General features: G+C 44.0%; 1 protein-coding gene across 1 annotated transcript in view; it reads left to right on the top strand.

Moving 5' to 3' along the window:
• Positions 1-5,673: 5,673 nt before the first annotated feature.
• Positions 5,674-18,322, top strand: part of YTHDF2 (YTH N6-methyladenosine RNA binding protein F2) — a 28,891-nt gene continuing 16,242 nt past the window's right edge. Inside the window, exons 1-4 of the mRNA XM_065421630.1 lie at positions 5,674-5,716; positions 6,160-6,184; positions 6,826-6,905; positions 12,096-13,682. Coding sequence (XP_065277702.1) covers positions 5,690-5,716; positions 6,160-6,184; positions 6,826-6,905; positions 12,096-13,682 — 1,719 coding nt within the window. The 5' untranslated portion in view covers positions 5,674-5,689. The remainder of the gene's footprint in view (positions 5,717-6,159; positions 6,185-6,825; positions 6,906-12,095; positions 13,683-18,322) is intronic.

Raw genomic sequence — 18,322 nt, 5'->3', positions numbered from 1 at the left:
CTACCGTGAATTTGTTATTTGTATTTTAATAGCTCCTCAATCCAGATTGCCCTGTTTTGCCAGGCACTGCACCTGCACATAGGAAATAGTCCATGAATATAGCACTTGCACTGTAAACAAAGGAAGAGAGAAAGGAAATATTATTTATTAGAGACAGACATTAAAGGCCTGATTTTCCACTCGACTGTAGCTTGTCACTGGGTAAAGGGGGTGTATGATGCTACCATTCTGGGTTGGTAGCATTTTATACCCACTCTGCATGGATATAAATAACGTAACGTGCAAGGCAGGGAGAACTGGGCCCTTTGACTTGCCCCTGTTTGCACAGGTGTTCTTAGGCAGAGCTGGTAATTGAACCCAGATCTCCTGAGTCCCAGACCACAGCTTTAACCACCAGATCATCTTGTCACCGTTTCAGGGTTAACCCCGCACCTCCCCCACTCGGGTCTTAAAGGTTTCAGGCTTCCCAGCTATTACCTTTCTCGGGCGGAGATCCAGTCTCTCTTCCTCCATATCTGGGGGTTTAGGCTTGCAATCTGTCTAAACTTCTCTGTGTTTTCCCCAGCAGTAGTGCTGACCAGGGTCCAGCACCTGTGATTAATCTTTCCCCAGGGGCTACAACAGTGTATACCAGTTAATAGCCAGCCTTCACAAAACAAAATACATTTATTCTGGGGGAGAAAGCATTGCAGAGAAAACATATAAAAAAAACCCCAAAGTTCCTAACCACATGCTAAAATCTCACCAGAGATCACCGATCCGTTTATTGGGCTCTAGCAAGCCAAAGTCCTTCCAATCCTTCTGCAAGATCATAGAATCATAGAATATCAGGGTTGGAAGGGACCTCATGAGGTCATCTAGTCCAACCCGCTGCTCAAAGCAGGACCAATCCCCAACTAAATCATCCCAGCCAGGGCTTTGTCAAGCCTGACCTTAAAAATCTCCAAGGAAGAAGATTCTACCACCTCCCTAGGTAACCCATTCCAGTGCTACACCACCATTCTAGTGAAAAAGTTTTTCCTAATATCCAACCTAAACTCTCTCACTGCAACTTGAGACCATTACTCCTTGTTCTGTCATCTGGTACCACTGAGAACAGTCTAGATCCATCCTCTTTGGAACCCCCTTTCAGGTAGTTGAAAGCAGCTATCAAATCCCTCCTCATTTGTCTCTTCTCCAGACTAAATGATCCCAGTTCCCTCAGCCGCTCCTCATAAGTCATGTGCTCCAGCCCCCTAATCATTTTTGTTGCCCTCTGCTGGACTCTTTCCAATTTTTCCACATCCTTCTTGTAGTGTGGGGCCCAAAACTGGACCCAGTACTCCAGATGAGGAGTTGGTCTGAATTCAACAAGATGGAATTCAATAAAGATAAGTGCAAAGTACTACAGTTAAGAAGGAAAAATCAAATGCACAACTACAAAAATGGGGATTAACTGGCGAGGTGGTAGTACTGCTGAAAAAGACACGGGGAGTTATAGTGGATCACAAATTGAATGTGAGTCAACAACATGATGCAGCTGCAAAAAAAGGCTAATATTCTGGGGTGTATTAACAGGAGTATTGTATGTAAGACATGGGAGATAACAGTTCAGCTTTACTTGGCACTGGTGAGGCTTAGTTCTGAGCATCACACTTTAGGAAGGATGTGGACAAATTGGAGAGAGTCCAGAGGAGGGCAACAGAAAGTGATAAAAGGTTTAGAAATCCTGCCCTATGAGGAAATGTTTTAAAAAACCAGAATGTCTAGTCTGGAGAAAAGAAGAATGAGGGGGGACCTGATAGTCTTCAGCTATGTTAAGGACTGCTATAAAGAGGACAGTGATCAATTGTTTGCTGAAGGCGGGACAAGAAGCAATGGGCTTAATCTGCAGCAAGGGAGATTTAGGTTAGATATTAGAAAAACTTTCTAACTATAATGTAGTTAAGCTCTGGAACAGGCTTCCAGGGGAGGTTGTGGAATCTCCTTCATTGCAGGTTTTTAAGAACATGTTGGACAAACACCTGTCAGGGATGGTCTAGAGAGAAGGTGGGTGAGGTAATATCTTCTATTGGACCAACTTTTGTTGGTGAGAAAAACAAATTTTTGATCTTACACAGAACTCTTCTTCAGGGATGGTCTAGGTTTATTTGGTCCTGCCTCAGTGCAGGGGCTGTATTGACTTCTGGAGGTCCCTTCCATCCCTACATTTCTATGATTCTGTAAACCATTCCTAAATTTAATACAATATAGACCCCAAATGTACGGCATGCTGTTGCAATATCTGTCACATTTCCTTTCTCTCACATGCTCATTTCTCCCCCTTCTATGGACCCTTTCATGTCCAGGAGTCTTAACTGGATTTCCCCTTCTCCCCTGGGAATGTGCAGGCAGGCCACCGTTGGCTTTGAGAGGTGGACTTAGGTCCTTTTCCCCAGAATTCTCTGCCTCCATGGGAGAACAGCTGGATGCAGATCGCTGCTCACACCAGGGACCTTTCTGACTTTCAGATCGTTCAAAAAAAAAAAAAAATTAACACATTTATACATTAGATCTTAAACTTGCAGACACTTCCCTTCCCTCTACCGAGGGCTTGGAGATGGAAAATTGGTGACTAAGGTGACATCCATGCTTTTGGAAGGTGGCCAATGAGGAGAGGCTATGCTGTGCTCCACTCCTGAAGCCCCACCCAGGAAGACCAGCATCTGCTGTGCTAGGTTAAGGAGCAGGGCCCAGGCAAGCTTTGCTCCCTTCTCAGCAAAGTTTGAAACCTCCTCAAGATCCATTGAAATGGGGGCCACTATGTGTCTGACTTCCCGTGCCCAGTCAGCTCTTCGGATGGTGTGGTGCTGGATCAGCGTGACAGGCACACTGTGGGTTTGTTATAAAAGTCTCTGTGTCTGACCTGCCCTATGCACTTGGGATGCTCACTTCAGAGCTATTCTGAGCCTAGGGTCTCTGGATTTGTTTCTCTGCAGGGAATTAACTGCTCGTCACACAAGGGAAAACCACAGAACAATGCTCCCCGGAGACCTTTCTGGCTACTCTACATTTCTCTTCTGTGAACCGGGCCTATCAGTTTACCAGCCTAAAGCCTTGTTTTTACCAGTTCTAACTGCAATGGAGTATGGGGCTTGCTGCATTACCACTGCAGTTAATGGCAAAAGCTTCCATTGACTTTACTGGGAGCTAGAACAAGTGAGTGGTAAGCAGAGTGAGTTGAGGCAAGGGGGGTGGGTTGGAGTTGCCCAGCACCACTGTGGGTTAGAATGCCCCCCGTTTGAATGGGAAGTAGGAACAGCGGCAGTAGGGTTTAGCAGGGCAGCTGGACCCAAATCTTATCATTCATATAGAAAAGCGGACAGGGGACTGGCAGGCAGTGGGGTGGAGGGGCAGCCAGTGATCACTGGCAAAAGCCTGAAGTAGCAGGGCTGGTACAGGGACTGCCATGAAACACTAAAACGACAAGATCAGCCTGCTCACGAGGTGGGTTTAACACTGCAGCCTGGGTCAGGGTCCTGCTGTGATGGAAATCCAGCCTGTTAATGTCCCTGTATTCACCTTGAATGCTGAAAACTCTGCATGCTGGTGAAGTTAACGCATGGCCTCATTATTGATTATTGCAACTGTGTAGCGCCCCCCTCCACCTTTCCCTCTCCTTGCTTGTTTAACAGAGGGAACTTTTGAAGGTCCGAGTGACGGTTCCAAATGGAATGCTACTGTAATGGAATGGCTGGCAAATCCTCAGTTCCTTCCAGCACCATCACAGGTTACAGTGCACGCTGCTGCATATGGGGAAGAGTAGGTGGCAACTGGCAATGCCAAGACCTCGGGCTAGTAAAGTTGGATGGCTTCCCCAACAGGTTTGGCAGCCGCTGCCGGAGTGCATCTCTGCCTGTTTTTCATTCTCTGTGGAGGCACTTCAACCACCACAAGGCCTGTGCTCTCTTGTGGGAAGTAAATGCAAGCAACCACGCTGAGCACACATCGCACAGTGCTGCTGGAGTTGGCGTCCCAGCTACAGAGGGGCACCAATACATGCTCCTCTGGGATCTTGCTTGAGTTTTGGTTTGCAGGTAAGTGGCAGGAGAAACTCCTCAGATCAGCAGCAGGCTACAGCCCATCCCTGGGTGGAGAAACCTTAAAGAACCCCAAACTCCAAGGTATAGACGTTATTTTTGAAGATTAATGGGAACTTGGCAGATCAATGAACGATGAGCACAGACTAACAAAGCCTGAGATCCATTGAGAGAATTATAAGATATTTAGTAGTGAAGTTTTGTAACACCTGTCACTAGTTGAATAAATGGAAAACTTCCAACTACACACAGATGCTTCCTGGCTCCATCCCCTGCAATCCATACTCCCTCCACCTCCAAACTGCTAGGGCTCTTCCAGGGGGTGAGGAATCTGGCTGACTCATGATGTTTAGGGTTTGAGGTGGGAGGAAAACAATCTGTACCTTTAGGAAGCCCTTATTTACCATCTTCCTCCAACCCACTCCTCCCCACACACACCATATGCTGGCCTCATGTCAGTGCAATTATGTTCTGCAGAAAGGAGGCTCAACTGAAGATCCCTTCAGCTTTATTATGACCTGATTGCAAGAGGTGCCAGATACCTAGAACTCCCATCAAAATCAAGGCTGTGATATTGCAAACAGCCATGTTTGCTCCCTTAGGAAATGCTGTAGTCTCCATGGTGGAGGCTTGTTTGTAATACTCAATTTTATTAACAATACCTATGCATTAAACATTAAGGGCCCGATCTTACAAACACATAAGCCCCCATCCAGCGGACCTCGAGGCGGACGTGTACAGGTGGACCTTCAGGGTTGCAGGATTATTCCCATCTGTGTGGGTCGGACTTCAGGATTGGGGCTTACATTATTTCTTCTAAAAGTGACAATAGTTTTGCATTAAACATTATTGTTTATTAAAATTGCAATTCCACTAAAATGTCATGATTTTACTTTTATTGGACCAGCATCTCTGAGTATGTTTCCCAGACCTGAAGAAGAGCTCTGTAGGGCTCGAAAGCTCATCTCTCTCACCAACAGAAGTTGATCCAATAAAGGATATTACCGCACCCACCTTGTCATTCTAATATCCTGGGACTGACATGGCTACACCAACGCTGCATTCAATGATTTTACTTAAAAGTTTAAATTATTTTTTCATTTAAAGATAAAACATGCTTAAGTGCTAAAAGTTAATTAACATTATCATCCCTTTTAATTGGAACCTGGATCTCATTAAAGGGGACCCTGTCCCTTTAAGAGATCCCAGCCACGGACTACTCCCAAGTGAATTCCCCCTTTCACCTGCATTAACTAAGTACTGCCGGCAGGTGGCGCTGTCGACGCCCCTAGGTCCTCCAGCGGCCCGCCATGCGCCGCGCTTCCTCTCTCGCCATTGTGCCTCGGAGTGGAGCGCGCGCTGCCCCTCGTGACGCCCGTACGGTGTCAGCTCGAGGCAGGCGGCCCCGGCCATAGACGCTGGCGGAAGGGGCGAGGAGCTGGCTAGAGCGTCGCTCGAGCAGGCAGCCGCAGCAGCCGCGGGCGGGCGAGTCAGAGTCCGCCAGGAAGCCGAGCCGCGCGGTGCCTGCGCCCCGCTCCCCGGACAAAGCCGCCGCCGAGACCCGGCCGCCGCCGCCCCCGCCCGCGAGGAGCCCGGACCCCGCCCCCGCCGCGAGGAGCCCGATCGGAGCCATGTCGGCCAGCAGCCTCCTGGAGCAGGTACCGGCCGCCGCGCCCCGGCCTCCCCGCGCCGCGCTCGGGGGAGGCAGCTGGGAAAGGCCCCGGTTTCGGGCCTAGCCCCGGAGGGGCGGCGTTGGCTTCCCCCAGCCCTGCGGCGGTTCAGGGCCGCGCCGGCTCTTGGGCGAGGGCGGGGAGGCTGCGGCCAGGCCGCGCTGGGGTCGGGTCCGGGTCCGGCTGGGCCTCCCCTGCCAGCCAGGCTCCAGGCCTGGCCTCGCCGCCCGGACACGGGGCGCCGCCGCCAGGGCCCGACACCCCCCCCCCCCCGGGCCAGGCCCCATCCAGCCCGGTTCTCCCCCAGCCCGGAGCTTCCTGAGCTCCCGCCCGCTGGGCTCTGCGGCGCCCGGTGCCTCTTCCCCGCACTCACCGCTGTCCCCTCCTCTCTCTTCCATGTCTCGCCGCGCCGCCTCCTGCCGCCGCTCCAGAGACCCAAGGGCCAAGGCAACAAAGGTGAGAGGCAGCCGGGCCCCCTGGGGACGCGGGTGGGAGGAGATTTTATTTTGGTGGGAGCTGGGGTGTGGGGATCCCTGCGTGGTGGTGGTAGTAAATCGGGGGGACTGGAGGCAGCGTGTGGGGCTCCCGTGGTGGCCAAGCTGCAGGGGGGCAGGATTTTGCGGGGCGGAGGTGTGAGGAATGTAGGGGATTCCTTGGAGCATGGAAAATGGGGATTTTAAAGGATCAGATGGGAAATAAGAGTGGAGTGGGAAATGAAGTTCTTTTGGGAGCTCAGCATCGGGATAAAAGAATTTCTCTAGCAATCTCACCTCCTCTGTGTTGCCTCCAGGTGAGTTTATATATTGGAGCTGCCTGCAGGCCATGTCTGGAAGCTATACAGCAGAAGCAATTGTGTCAGTGAATCAGGGAACTTAGATTAGCTTCCATTGTGGGTCAGAGGAAATTTTCTTTAGAGGACCATGCTGGTGTGTGTGAGACCTTACCCTTGTTAATGTGGCTTAGCCGGCAACATTCCGAACCAGTGAGACATTAGTGATATCACAACCGATGTTATGATACAAAAAATACTTTTAGGTTAATACGTGTACTTGTTTGAATTGTGGAGTTCTTTCTAAGGGTATGAATTTTGTCCTTAGTGCAAAATGGATCTGTGCATCAGAAGGATGGGTTAAATGATGATGACTTTGAACCCTACTTGAGTCCTCAGGCCAGGCCGGTGAGTACCACAAAACTTATCTCTTTAGTTAAGGGGTAGGGTGTGCCAAGCAATTACTTAATTTTCTGCCAGTGACTGACTAAAATGAATTTTTCTTTGGCTTTTCTTTGAAGTTTTTAAGTCCTCTCCTCTACCCCATAGATTGACATTTGCTAGCTTTTTATGGCTGTTAAAATAATACTCTGTTTTGTCAGTAAATAGGCAGTACTGTGAGTAGAAAACACTCTGGTAATTAGTTCTCGTTAGTTGATTAAATATTTAGGTGTAGGGCTGCTACAATGAATATTGTTGGGTTTTTTTAACAGCAATAATTTAAAAAAATACCTTGGGGTTGGGGAACAAACATAAGGGTAAAAGAAGCTCCTTAACACTTTTGCGACTTATATGGGTTGCACAGATGTAGCCATGGGCAGAATTTGACCCCCAAAATGTTTATCCTGAACATAAAATGTTGTGCTGCTGATGATGCTAGAAGTAGTAAAAGGAATTCATAAATCTTGTGATCATTTCTGATCTTTCAGTTTTACTCTTAAGACATGTCACTTCCTTACTCATTTCTGGTTGATTATACAATATGATGAGTGACTGTATTAAATGGCAATGTGAAATATCTCAGTAAAATGTGGTAATGTTCTAGAGGCTTGTCTTTCGGAGAGGATGTTATCAGTGTTCTTACCTCTTTACCAAGCAAACTGGAAAATGCATGAAGTTAGTTTTGCTTTATTTTTTTACAAAAACCAGACTAGGTGGTTTGATAAATGAAAAGGCAGTGGTAAACGAAACCTTAGCTTTAATTAGAAACTGAGCTGTAAAGGCTGCAGTCAAATCTGAAATTGTCACTACCAGAGACCTCACCACTCTTTTTGTATTTTTGTTACTAGCTTCTTATTAAAGATAACTTATACTGTTAATCCTGTTAAACGAGTGTGACATATATAAAAGATGAAGGAATACGACAGACTTGAGGCAGTATAGGCTCAGTTATGGTAGGTATACATATTGTTAAGCTGTATCAGTGACTTTTCAGTTCATCCCAGTTAGCTCATCTTTTCTCAAACAGTCCAGGTATTGGTCTAAAATAGTCAATAAGTTGTTGCATTTCTCAATTCATTTAGTTTTGTCAACCACATTTTTATAGTTGGAGTTTTTTCAAACAGTGATACCTATTTGATCGGCTCCTGTCATGAGAATTCTAAATAGGCTTCTATCTTTGTTTAATTTGCAACAAGTATGACTTTCTAATATCTCCTTGTTTTTTTTAATTTAATCAGTGCCCATCCTCCCTTGCCTCTAGTGAACTTAATTGCTATCATTAGCAGCCGACCTGGTTGGTAAGGTCACTTAGGAGTCTAGTTCTCAGAAAGAGTGTAAAAACCTAGTTTTGAATCTGTGTAGACAGTGTTTATGTTTAGGTTATTTCGCAGACTCCTAGATACAGATAGCTATGTCCCTGCCTACTTCATTAGATGGCACTTTTTGTTGTCATAGAAGTTGATACTACTAATTCTGAAGAGTTTTTGAACATTTAAAGAGACTTTCAATTTACGAGTTGCACTTCTGTGTGAAATTATTACCTACTAACTAAACAGCTAAATTTACTATATCTGATAGTTTAGAGGAAAAGCAATATTTTTTGTTTTGTCTGTTTGGAACATTTAATAAGCACTTAGTGAATAGTCACTCACTTTTCCCCTCTGTGAAGGTATTTCACAGGACACAGGGAAAACTATTTTTTTTTAAATAGGAAAATGATTGGTTGTAGAACTACAAAAATTGGTACGGGAATTCACTGGCTGGCATAATATTGGAAACTCTTTGAAACTGACTAAATTTCAAACTGATGGTGTCCCTTGAAATATTCAGCAAGAAAAATAAAAGATGAGACAAAACTGGTTAGCTCCAAATAAAATGAAGTCCCATTAGCATGATTTCCTTTCATTTTTCACTATGTTGTATAGTTTGTCACCTGCTCTTGTATTTTGTCAGCTCATATAAGATGAGAGAAACAATCACACAGTCAGAGTTGACTGTGGTGCCCCTGAACAAATGGAACAGGCTGGTAGGAAAACTGTGTCAAGGTTTGTTATCGGAAGATGGGACAGAAAATGTATACAAGGCGCTCAGAAATTAAATTGTTTGCTAACATAGTCAACTGCTTATGAGTAGGACTCCTAGAGGCTATGGTAATACAAATAATGAGGGGTGGCTGCATTTTGAAACTGCATTCCAGCTAATATGTTTAAAACATTAGGTAACTAGATGAGACAGGTGCATACTTTTTAATTCAGGAGCAAGTGGGAGCTGCCATTTTAGGAGCCACTATTAACTAATTTGGCAACCTACTGAATCTCCTTAAATTTGACTAAGTTGCTTTGTATTCCGAAGCTCAAATGTACAGTTAGTGAGTCTTAAACATTTTAAAAAGTCTTTAGAACTCTAATCCCTGGGGAGAGGAATGCAGAGGAAGAGTGAGTCGGGGGGGGGGGGGGGGGACGACACACTTTTCAAAAAGCATTAGTCATCCAGGGGAATTGAATACTGGTGGAGTTCTGTTTGCATATTAATCAGTGACACTCCATCACTCAAGTTTGAGAGATATAGAAGCACTGGACTTCATGTTTAATAACAGTATGCACATTGCTAGGATTTCATCACTGAGCAGTCGGACCTCTCTTCTCTGAATTTACTGTTTTAACCCTTATTTTAATTTGTATGCTCATAGGTTTATTGTACAAATATAACTCTTCTGTATGACATAGATTTAGACAATATATCAGTCTATTCTGTAATCCAGCCCTCTCCTGAAAATTATTTGAGACAAAACATAAGAGAACGGGTGAAAAGAGAATATGTTGACTTAATTAGGGACCAAATTTGATCTGACAGTGTCACTTTTTATGTGCACTGTATGGGAGAAATCTGTCAAGCCAAAGATCTCATCCCCAGGATAGAATGGGTCCCAGCTTTAAATGTAGTCTTCATTATATATTTTTAAGGCCAACTTTCTTGGAGTATTTTAAATTACCTGTGAAACTGGGGAGAGAGTCTCTATCCTTTAAAGGAACATTGTATGATTTTTAGCTAACATCTTAAAAAATCCTTATTTATATTACACATTACACAGTAGGGCCCAGTCCTGCAACATCTCATTCATGTAAATAGTCCCATCAACTTTTAAAGTAAAGACTATTCACTGAGTTAGATTTAGCAGGATCGAGCTCTTAAATGATTAGAACTGTTCTTCCGAACACACTAACTGATAGACTCAAGGAACTCAACCTATTTAACTTAACAAAGAGAAGAAGGTTTAGGGGTGACTTGGTTAGTCTGCAAGTACCTACATAGGGAACAAGTATTTAATAAGTGGCTCTTCAGTTTAGCCGAGAGGGGTATAATGACAAATTATTGCAAGTGACAAATTCAGATTTGAAATAAGCCATACATTTTTAACAGTGAAGGTAATTAACCATTGGAGCAACTTACCAAGGGTCATGGTGGATTCTCCATCACTGACCATTTTGAAATCATGATTAGATGTTTTTCTAAAAGATCTGCTCTAGAATTTATTTTGGGGAAGTTCCAGGGCCTGTGTTATCCAGGAGGCCAGACTAGATGATCATGATGGTCCCTTCTGGTCTTGGAATCTATGAATTCACTTTTATTGTGCTACTTATCTTTTTCTTCTTAGCTGGGAAAATGAAAATAGACTAGTCAGATTTATTTTCAGTTTTCAAGCAGTAGCCCAGTGATATGATGTTTGTTTGGGTGACAAGAACTTCAGGAGAATTTTTTAAAACAAAACCTGTCTCCATTGGTATCTTTACAATTAATTTTCTACTAATTTTAGATAAATTTCAGGCCAAATATAACCTGTTCTTTTAATTTTGAGTCTAGGCAGGTTACTTTCACTTAATTCAAAAAGAGATAGGGAGACAGAACTGCTGTTTCTTTAGTGTGCAGAGCTGTCTTGATCCTATATAGGTTTTGATGCATATATGGCATGAAGTCCTTCAGGAACTTCTCTTGGCACCCACAGGCATGATTCAATGAAAAATGGAGTGGTGCCTAATGTAAGCCAAGCTTTTAAACAGGAACGGAACCTGGCTTTCATCTTATCTGCATTGGATTGTCATGTAAACGGTCATGTAGCACTAAGATTTGTGTGCGTGCAGGTTCGAATTACTGGATGATAAAACCCATTAGTGTTACCGCAAGAACTCCCTGGTGGTATGGCTTAAATATGAAATGACAGATCTTCATGTAAGCAAGTCTTAGTGATGTCTGTCAAGTTTCCTAATTGCAAAATTAAACATCCATGGTGGTAATGTAGGGGCTGTTTGGATGTAAACATCTAGAGTAGAAAACTCAGCAAGTTTTTCTTCCAATCCTGAAGTCAGTCTCTGTAGCTGTGCTGGAAAGGCCTCTCTGGAGAAGCTTTAGGTTATCCCATGTTTTAGTATGTTACTAATAACATATTGCTGAAGCTCCAGAATAGTTTGAGTTTTGGGGATGATACTGTAAATTCCATGTTGGTTCTAAAGTTCTTGAGATATTTGTGAGCACTTAATATTAACCTTTGGAGACATTTTTATGGATAATCAATTTGAGATAATTTCAGTAGAAATAAATGTGGCCTTTAATAAAACTGTTTAAGGAGTTATTCATAATTTTAATAGTGCTTTTTATTGGTCCCTTCCCCCCCCCCCCCCCCCCCGTATATCCCTTTCTTCCAAAACCCCACCAACCATGCAGATTATAAAATGCTCCCCATCCAAAAAAAACAACAACCCACCTTAAAACCCACTGTGTCAGGCAGGTGTTAAATGATGAAGGTATTCTTTGTACTCTAGATAAAATGTTGAACAGCTCCAGAGCATTTTGCTCATGCTATAAAATCGGTGTCCAGTTCCACATGGTGCATCTGTAAACTTAATGCTTCTACATCTTGGGATGAATAGTGTCTTAAATCTTTATATTTAATCTTTCTGGCAATGAAACTGTTTTAATACACGTTTGACAGAGGATACATTTGAAAGCCACGAAGCCTATTTACTGAAGGCTTTGAATATGTTTGAACAGCTGAGGTAGAGGGATGGGCCACGAGAAGAGAATAAAAGGGTTTTTATTCCAGGCCCCTTGATGGTTTGTTCTGCTTATTCTAACTATTCAGTGCTTATTTTTGTTTTGCAGAATAATGCATACACTGCAATGTCTGACTCCTACTTGCCAAGCTACTACAGTCCATCCATTGGATTCTCCTACTCGTTAGGCGAAGCTGCCTGGTCTACAGGAGGTGACCCACCCATGCCCTACTTAACATCCTATGGACAGCTAAGCAATGGGGAGCCTCACTTTCTCCCAGATGCAATGTTTGGGCAGCCAGGGGCCCTTGGCAGCACTCCGTTTCTTGGGCAGCATGGCTTTAACTTCTTTCCAAGTGGAATTGACTTTTCAGCTTGGGGGAATAACAGTTCTCAGGGACAGTCCACTCAAAGCTCTGGATATAGTAGCAATTATGCTTATGCACCAAGCTCACTGGGTGGAGCCATGATTGATGGACAGTCTGCTTTTGCCAATGAGACTCTAAATAAGGCTCCTGGCATGAATACCATAGACCAAGGGATGGCAGCACTGAAGTTGGGCAGCACGGATGTTGCAAGCAATGTCCCAAAAGTTGTTGGTTCCGCTGTTGGTAGCGGGTCCATTACCAGTAATATCGTGGCATCTAACAGTTTGCCTCCTGCTACCATTGCTCCTCCAAAACCGACATCGTGGGCTGATATTGCTAGCAAACCTGCAAAACAACAGCCCAAGCTGAAGACCAAGAATGGCATTGCAGGTTCAAGTCTTCCACCGCCTCCAATAAAACATAACATGGATATTGGAACTTGGGATAACAAAGGGCCAGTAGCAAAAGCGCCTTCCCAGGCTTTAGTTCAGAATATTGGTCAGCAGCCAACCCTGGTGTCCCCTCAACCAGTGGGCCAACAGATCAATAACAGCCCACCAGTGGTACAGGCTTCTCCAGGGCAACAGCCGCAGCCACTGCCCCCACCACCACCACAGCCAGTCCAGCTACCGGTGCAGCAACAGGCAGCTCAGCCAACCCGCTGGGTTGCACCTCGTAACCGTGGCAATGGGTTTGGTCAAAACGGAGTGGATGGTAATGGAGTGGGACAGTCTCAAGCCAGTTCTGGTTCCGCTCCTTCGGAACCGCACCCAGTGTTGGAGAAATTGAGGTCCATCAACAACTACAACCCCAAGGATTTTGACTGGAACCCAAAACACGGCCGGGTTTTCATCATTAAGAGTTACTCTGAGGACGATATCCACCGTTCCATTAAATATAACATCTGGTGCAGTACAGAGCACGGCAACAAGAGACTGGATGCTGCTTATCGCTCCATGAACGGGAAAGGCCCCGTTTACTTACTGTTCAGTGTCAACGGCAGTGGTCACTTCTGCGGAGTGGCGGAAATGAAATCTGCTGTGGACTACAACACATGTGCAGGTGTGTGGTCCCAGGACAAATGGAAGGGACGTTTTGATGTCAGGTGGATTTTTGTGAAGGACGTTCCCAACAGCCAGCTGCGGCACATCCGCCTAGAGAATAACGAGAATAAACCAGTGACCAACTCCAGGGACACTCAGGAAGTGCCTCTGGAAAAGGCTAAGCAGGTGTTGAAAATCATTGCCACCTACAAGCACACCACCTCCATCTTTGATGACTTCTCACACTATGAGAAACGCCAGGAGGAGGAGGAAAATGTTAAAAAGGTAACCTGCCTACCTGTCTTCAGGAATTTTGTGGGATGGGGAAGCATAGAGAAGCTAGGTGGTTCAATGGACTAATGAAGTAGCCTGGAGACTTGCGCTCATAAGTGAGTTTGGGGTCTCACTTTAGTTCCTAGCTAATCACTTCCCCACATCATGAACCCACTATCTAGTATGGCAGCTCCTGCTCTGGATGGGACCAAGAGTAGGAGGGAGTTCTACAGAACAGCACGGATGTTCTGGTGGAGCTGTGTGGGGAAGCTTATGTGGCACCTGCCTGCGCTAACCTAGACGCTAGTCAGTGCTGCAAGTCCAACTTTTTTTTTCTGAGTATCAAATTTACCTGATTAAAAAAATAAAATTGATCAGTGTTGTCAAGACTCCTCTTTGCCAAGTATATGTTCTGCAATAAGAGTGGCAATCGGGTAATCTATGATAATGTAACAAAGCAATGTGGAATCTTAGTTGTCAAAACATTCTTACCAGTGGAGTTAAAGTACCGTCCATACTGAGTTAGATACAAATCAGGGTGTTGAATTTGCCTGTGGATGACTCCCTCCCCTTAGGGATATAACTCTTATTTGATCCAAAACACTAATTAAAAATTAGCACCAGCTCCTGGTTTGTTGCCAAGTTCTGTAAGGCTCTCTTTAGTTCCAGCAACCGGAAATCCCCCACCTGGTATTTGAAGAGCTAAAATATAAGCTGCAAACAATTCAGTGTGACAATCATTGAACAACAAATGTAACAGTGCACACCTTTTCAAGTACAATATTTTAATGTTTGTTACTAGTATACAGAGATGGGATACCAAACATGACTAGCATTTAGCAGAAAACCTGTAAGTCTGGGTGGGAACGCATTGGAATAGTTATATTGACATTGTGTGAACTTGGCCGGACTTGATGGCAGCTTGGAGGTTCTGGGTGGTTTCACGTCCTAAAAGCTCCCATGTCATTTGAGGCCCAGAATGCAGCAACCAGACAAGAGCAGACTAAGTTTTAACTTGCAGCACAGGGAGAAGTTAAGAAATCTGATCATTGAAGTGTGGGATGGAGATCTTCAGGAAGTGGGATTCCTAGTACATTTCACACTTGAGGTGTGCAGAGCAGCAGAATTTGCAGTGCAAGGAAAGGTCACATCTTGGGGAAGGGGTGTGATGAACCCACCAGAGAACTGAGAACAAATGCAAAGGTGCAGAAAGTTCCCAGCAAACAGATTTGAAAACTTGTTAGATTTTTAAAGTTTTTTAATATTTAAAAAAATATTCTAAGGTTAAATTGTAACTTACTAATGGTCCATACAAGAAGCATCTTAAGAAATTAAATTGGTTTAAACCTCAACTTCAGTTTTTTAAAAATGTATTTGCAGTTTCTCTCCCTGCTTCCTTCAAAAACAGTTCCCATGAGAGTTACCAGTGACAGAGAATGCTAAGAGCAGGAATGGCAGCTGAAAAAGATGTTTAGAACATTGGAGAGTCCTTTTGGCATTACATTTGAGTTAGCTTAGTGTACCACTCAAGTAGAGAAGTGGTTAAGGAAACTATTTCCTCTCTCCCTGTGAGGGAATTTAAACATGTATCTCTGAAATTCATAGGCAAGGAATGAACTCCTGTATGTTTAGAAGTCAGTACGTTTGCTTTTTACCACTGACTCATTTTCTTTGTTATGGTATATGCTCTGGGTCCCTGCCCTATAATGTCTGGTATGGAGGAAGTGACTTAGCCTGTCATTTTCAGTACGGTACCTCGGGCAGCTTGACCTTTTGGATCACTTTCTGATGCAGCCTTGAAAATCTTTAGGTTTTCCTTCAGCTACTGTTTCATCACTTCAGTGAGAACCAGCAGACTTTGGTTCCTGGCTTCCAGTTTTGTTGGGCATTAATAAAATGGATACTTGTGTTTCTGCCTTGTGACTATTGTTGGCAAAAGCAAATCTTGTGTGGGCAGCATTCTGTGAGCACCTCAGCTGGCCACCTGAAAAGGATTCACATACCAATTTAAAACACCGCCCCAGCAGCAGTTAATGACGCAGACTGCCGGTCCATGGTCTGTTAGACTTCTTTTGTACTGGAGAAACCCCATTGCTAAGGGCTCTTTGTCTCTGCAGTCACAGTCAGTGGAAGATGGTGCTATGTACATGTTCTGCATTCTTGTTCCTTGAAGCTTAAACATCTCCAAGTTTGGCTGATGCCTAACTTTTAACAAGCTTACAACTGTTTCATTTGGTTTCAAACTTGGCCAAGGCTGTTCTATTACAGTTGTTTCTGTAGAGCAGCTTACGCAGAGTGACTAATGAATGTACTCTCTCCTAACCCTCTCAAAATTCTGGGGACTCCCTGTGCTTTCTCTCCTGTTTCTCAGGTTATCCCTTTAAGAATACCTGCATCCAAGATATATGGGAGTGACCGATTTCTTTAGAGCACTGTGTAGCATATCTAAACAGGCATGTAAGTGGTACTTTACTTTGGTGGTTGTGCTATGTCCTTTCACTTTATAAAGGGAGGTTAAATGGCTGAGTTTGTCTAAATCTATTACGAACAGACCACTGGGCCGCTCTCTGCTGTACGTACGTTCTTATGCTGGTCCCCACTTCTTCCCTGTCCTTAGTTAGATTTTGTTCTGTTTTCCAATCCAGAATTAGATTTTTCTTCAAACCGTTCGATGTTCTCCTATCCAAGACTGCTGAAGCTGATAGCCAGCATAGTCCTTCTCAAGCTGGCTTCAGGCTTCTCAAGACCCTTGACAATTGCTCCCACAGTACACTCCATCACTGACTGCTGCAGCATGTGGACTGCTTTATTTTCTATTTTAAAACTAGCAGTAACCCTTTGTTTCTAGAAGGTGTTGCATTGACTTCAGTGAAGTGGTCATGCATATTTAACAGGGAAGTCTCATGAGATTCTGCTTACATTGGAATGGCAACATCTTGTGTATTCCAGACTCAAAAGCAATGGAGGTAAAATGAGTGCTCTCTACAGAATTGCACTGGATCTCAGCTTTATAGCTCTGTTCTGTTGTCTTGGCATTATGAATTGCATGTAAACAGTGCACACGTTCTGTGGACTTTAGAAAGGAGTTTGCATAAAGGTTTACATTCTCCAGTTCCAGTGACAATGCGTGTTGTAGTGTGCTTCCTTCACTATTGATAAAGGTACTTTTCAGAAGGTAAGAATCAAGCTTGTATTGATTTGGGTGTCGGAGTGTATCTGTCAGAATCTCAAAAGAGACGTAGGATTTGCCAAATGGACCATTATTTCCTGAAGTATATTCTCTTTTCTCATTGGTTGACACCTGATGCTTCGAAGGAATATTAAACCGCCTTTAAAATACTGAGTGGTAACCGTCACTGCCAGTTTTGAGGGGTGCAACTTGTGGAAAAACAACTAAATGTTAAATCTGCATTTACTAACCTGGCTTTTTTCATGGTCACTTTTAAAGCACTGTTTGTTTTTTGTTTAACACCGTTTGTATTTCTTTGGTTTTGTAGTTGGCTGGGGAAGCGGGAGGGGAAGTATTTTCCAAAGATTGGTGGAGATCCTCATGATTCTTCTGTTACTGTTCTCTTGCCTAATGCCTGTTGTGTTATCCTGTAGAACATGATAAAACCATTCTGAGTAAACAGAGTTAGAACTTCCTTCTCTGTTTGCTTGGGTATTGCAGTTCATGGTGTAAAGTAATTTTTGCTTGCACTGACATGGCTCCTTTCATCCAGCGGTCATAAGATTACCTACCATACTTGTACTAAAACCCCTGAAAAACCTGGCCAGTATGAGGTCAGTTGATAGGTGTGCCAGTGCTGAATATCCTTGCTATGACCCTTTAAAGTTCTGAAATGCACATCACAGTTCCAGCCTTCTGTAAATAGTGTGCTAGTTAATACATTTGCAATGATACAATAATAGAGGAAATGGATAAACTGCTCTACTTGTCTCAGTACCTACCTGCTGATGTGTATTTTGCATTTATTATGCCTTTTATCCAACCTCAAGGCACTTAATTGAAACTGATAAATGAGCCTTATATATTCTGTGGGGTTTTTTAAGAGGGAAATCTTATGGTTCTTTCTTGTATGCTCTAATCCAGAAACATGCTTCCTCCTTTAGAGAAGGGTGTCTTTCCTCTGCTGTAAAATCAGAATAACCAGAAGCCATCTTAGTACAAACCAAATGGAAGTTAGGTTGTGAAAAGTAATCCAGTTCTAGTTACTGCAATGACACAGAGGCCTGGTCTACACCTAAAACTTAGGCTGACCTAACTACATGGCTCAGGGCTGTGAAAAAATGTGCATCCTGCATGACCTAGTTAGGTTGACCTAACCCCCATTGTAGACACAGCTGGGTCGATGGAAAACTACTTCCATAGATCCAACTACTGCCTCTCAAGGGGATGGATATACTGCAGTGAAGGAAAAACCTCTTCTGTCATTGGAGCAAACGTCCGGGCCACAATGGGGTAGTTGCAGTGCTGCAGCTGTGCCCCTGTAATGCTTCTAGCATAGACGTACTCTGAGTTTTAGCGAGTTAATAAATCTCATTAAGCTACAAGATTTAATGGCTGTTAAAGTCAACTGGTGGCTTGTGAAGCTGATCCCTATAAGTTGTCAAGATGAGAAGTTTAAAATGGTTTCTTTAGGCTTGGTAAT

Source organism: Emys orbicularis, chromosome 23, assembly GCF_028017835.1.
Source record: "Emys orbicularis isolate rEmyOrb1 chromosome 23, rEmyOrb1.hap1, whole genome shotgun sequence".
In the NCBI taxonomy this organism is placed as follows: Eukaryota; Metazoa; Chordata; order Testudines; family Emydidae; genus Emys; species Emys orbicularis.
The sequence above is the reverse complement of the archived record's forward strand: the minus strand, read 5'-3'. Positions and strand labels throughout refer to the sequence as shown.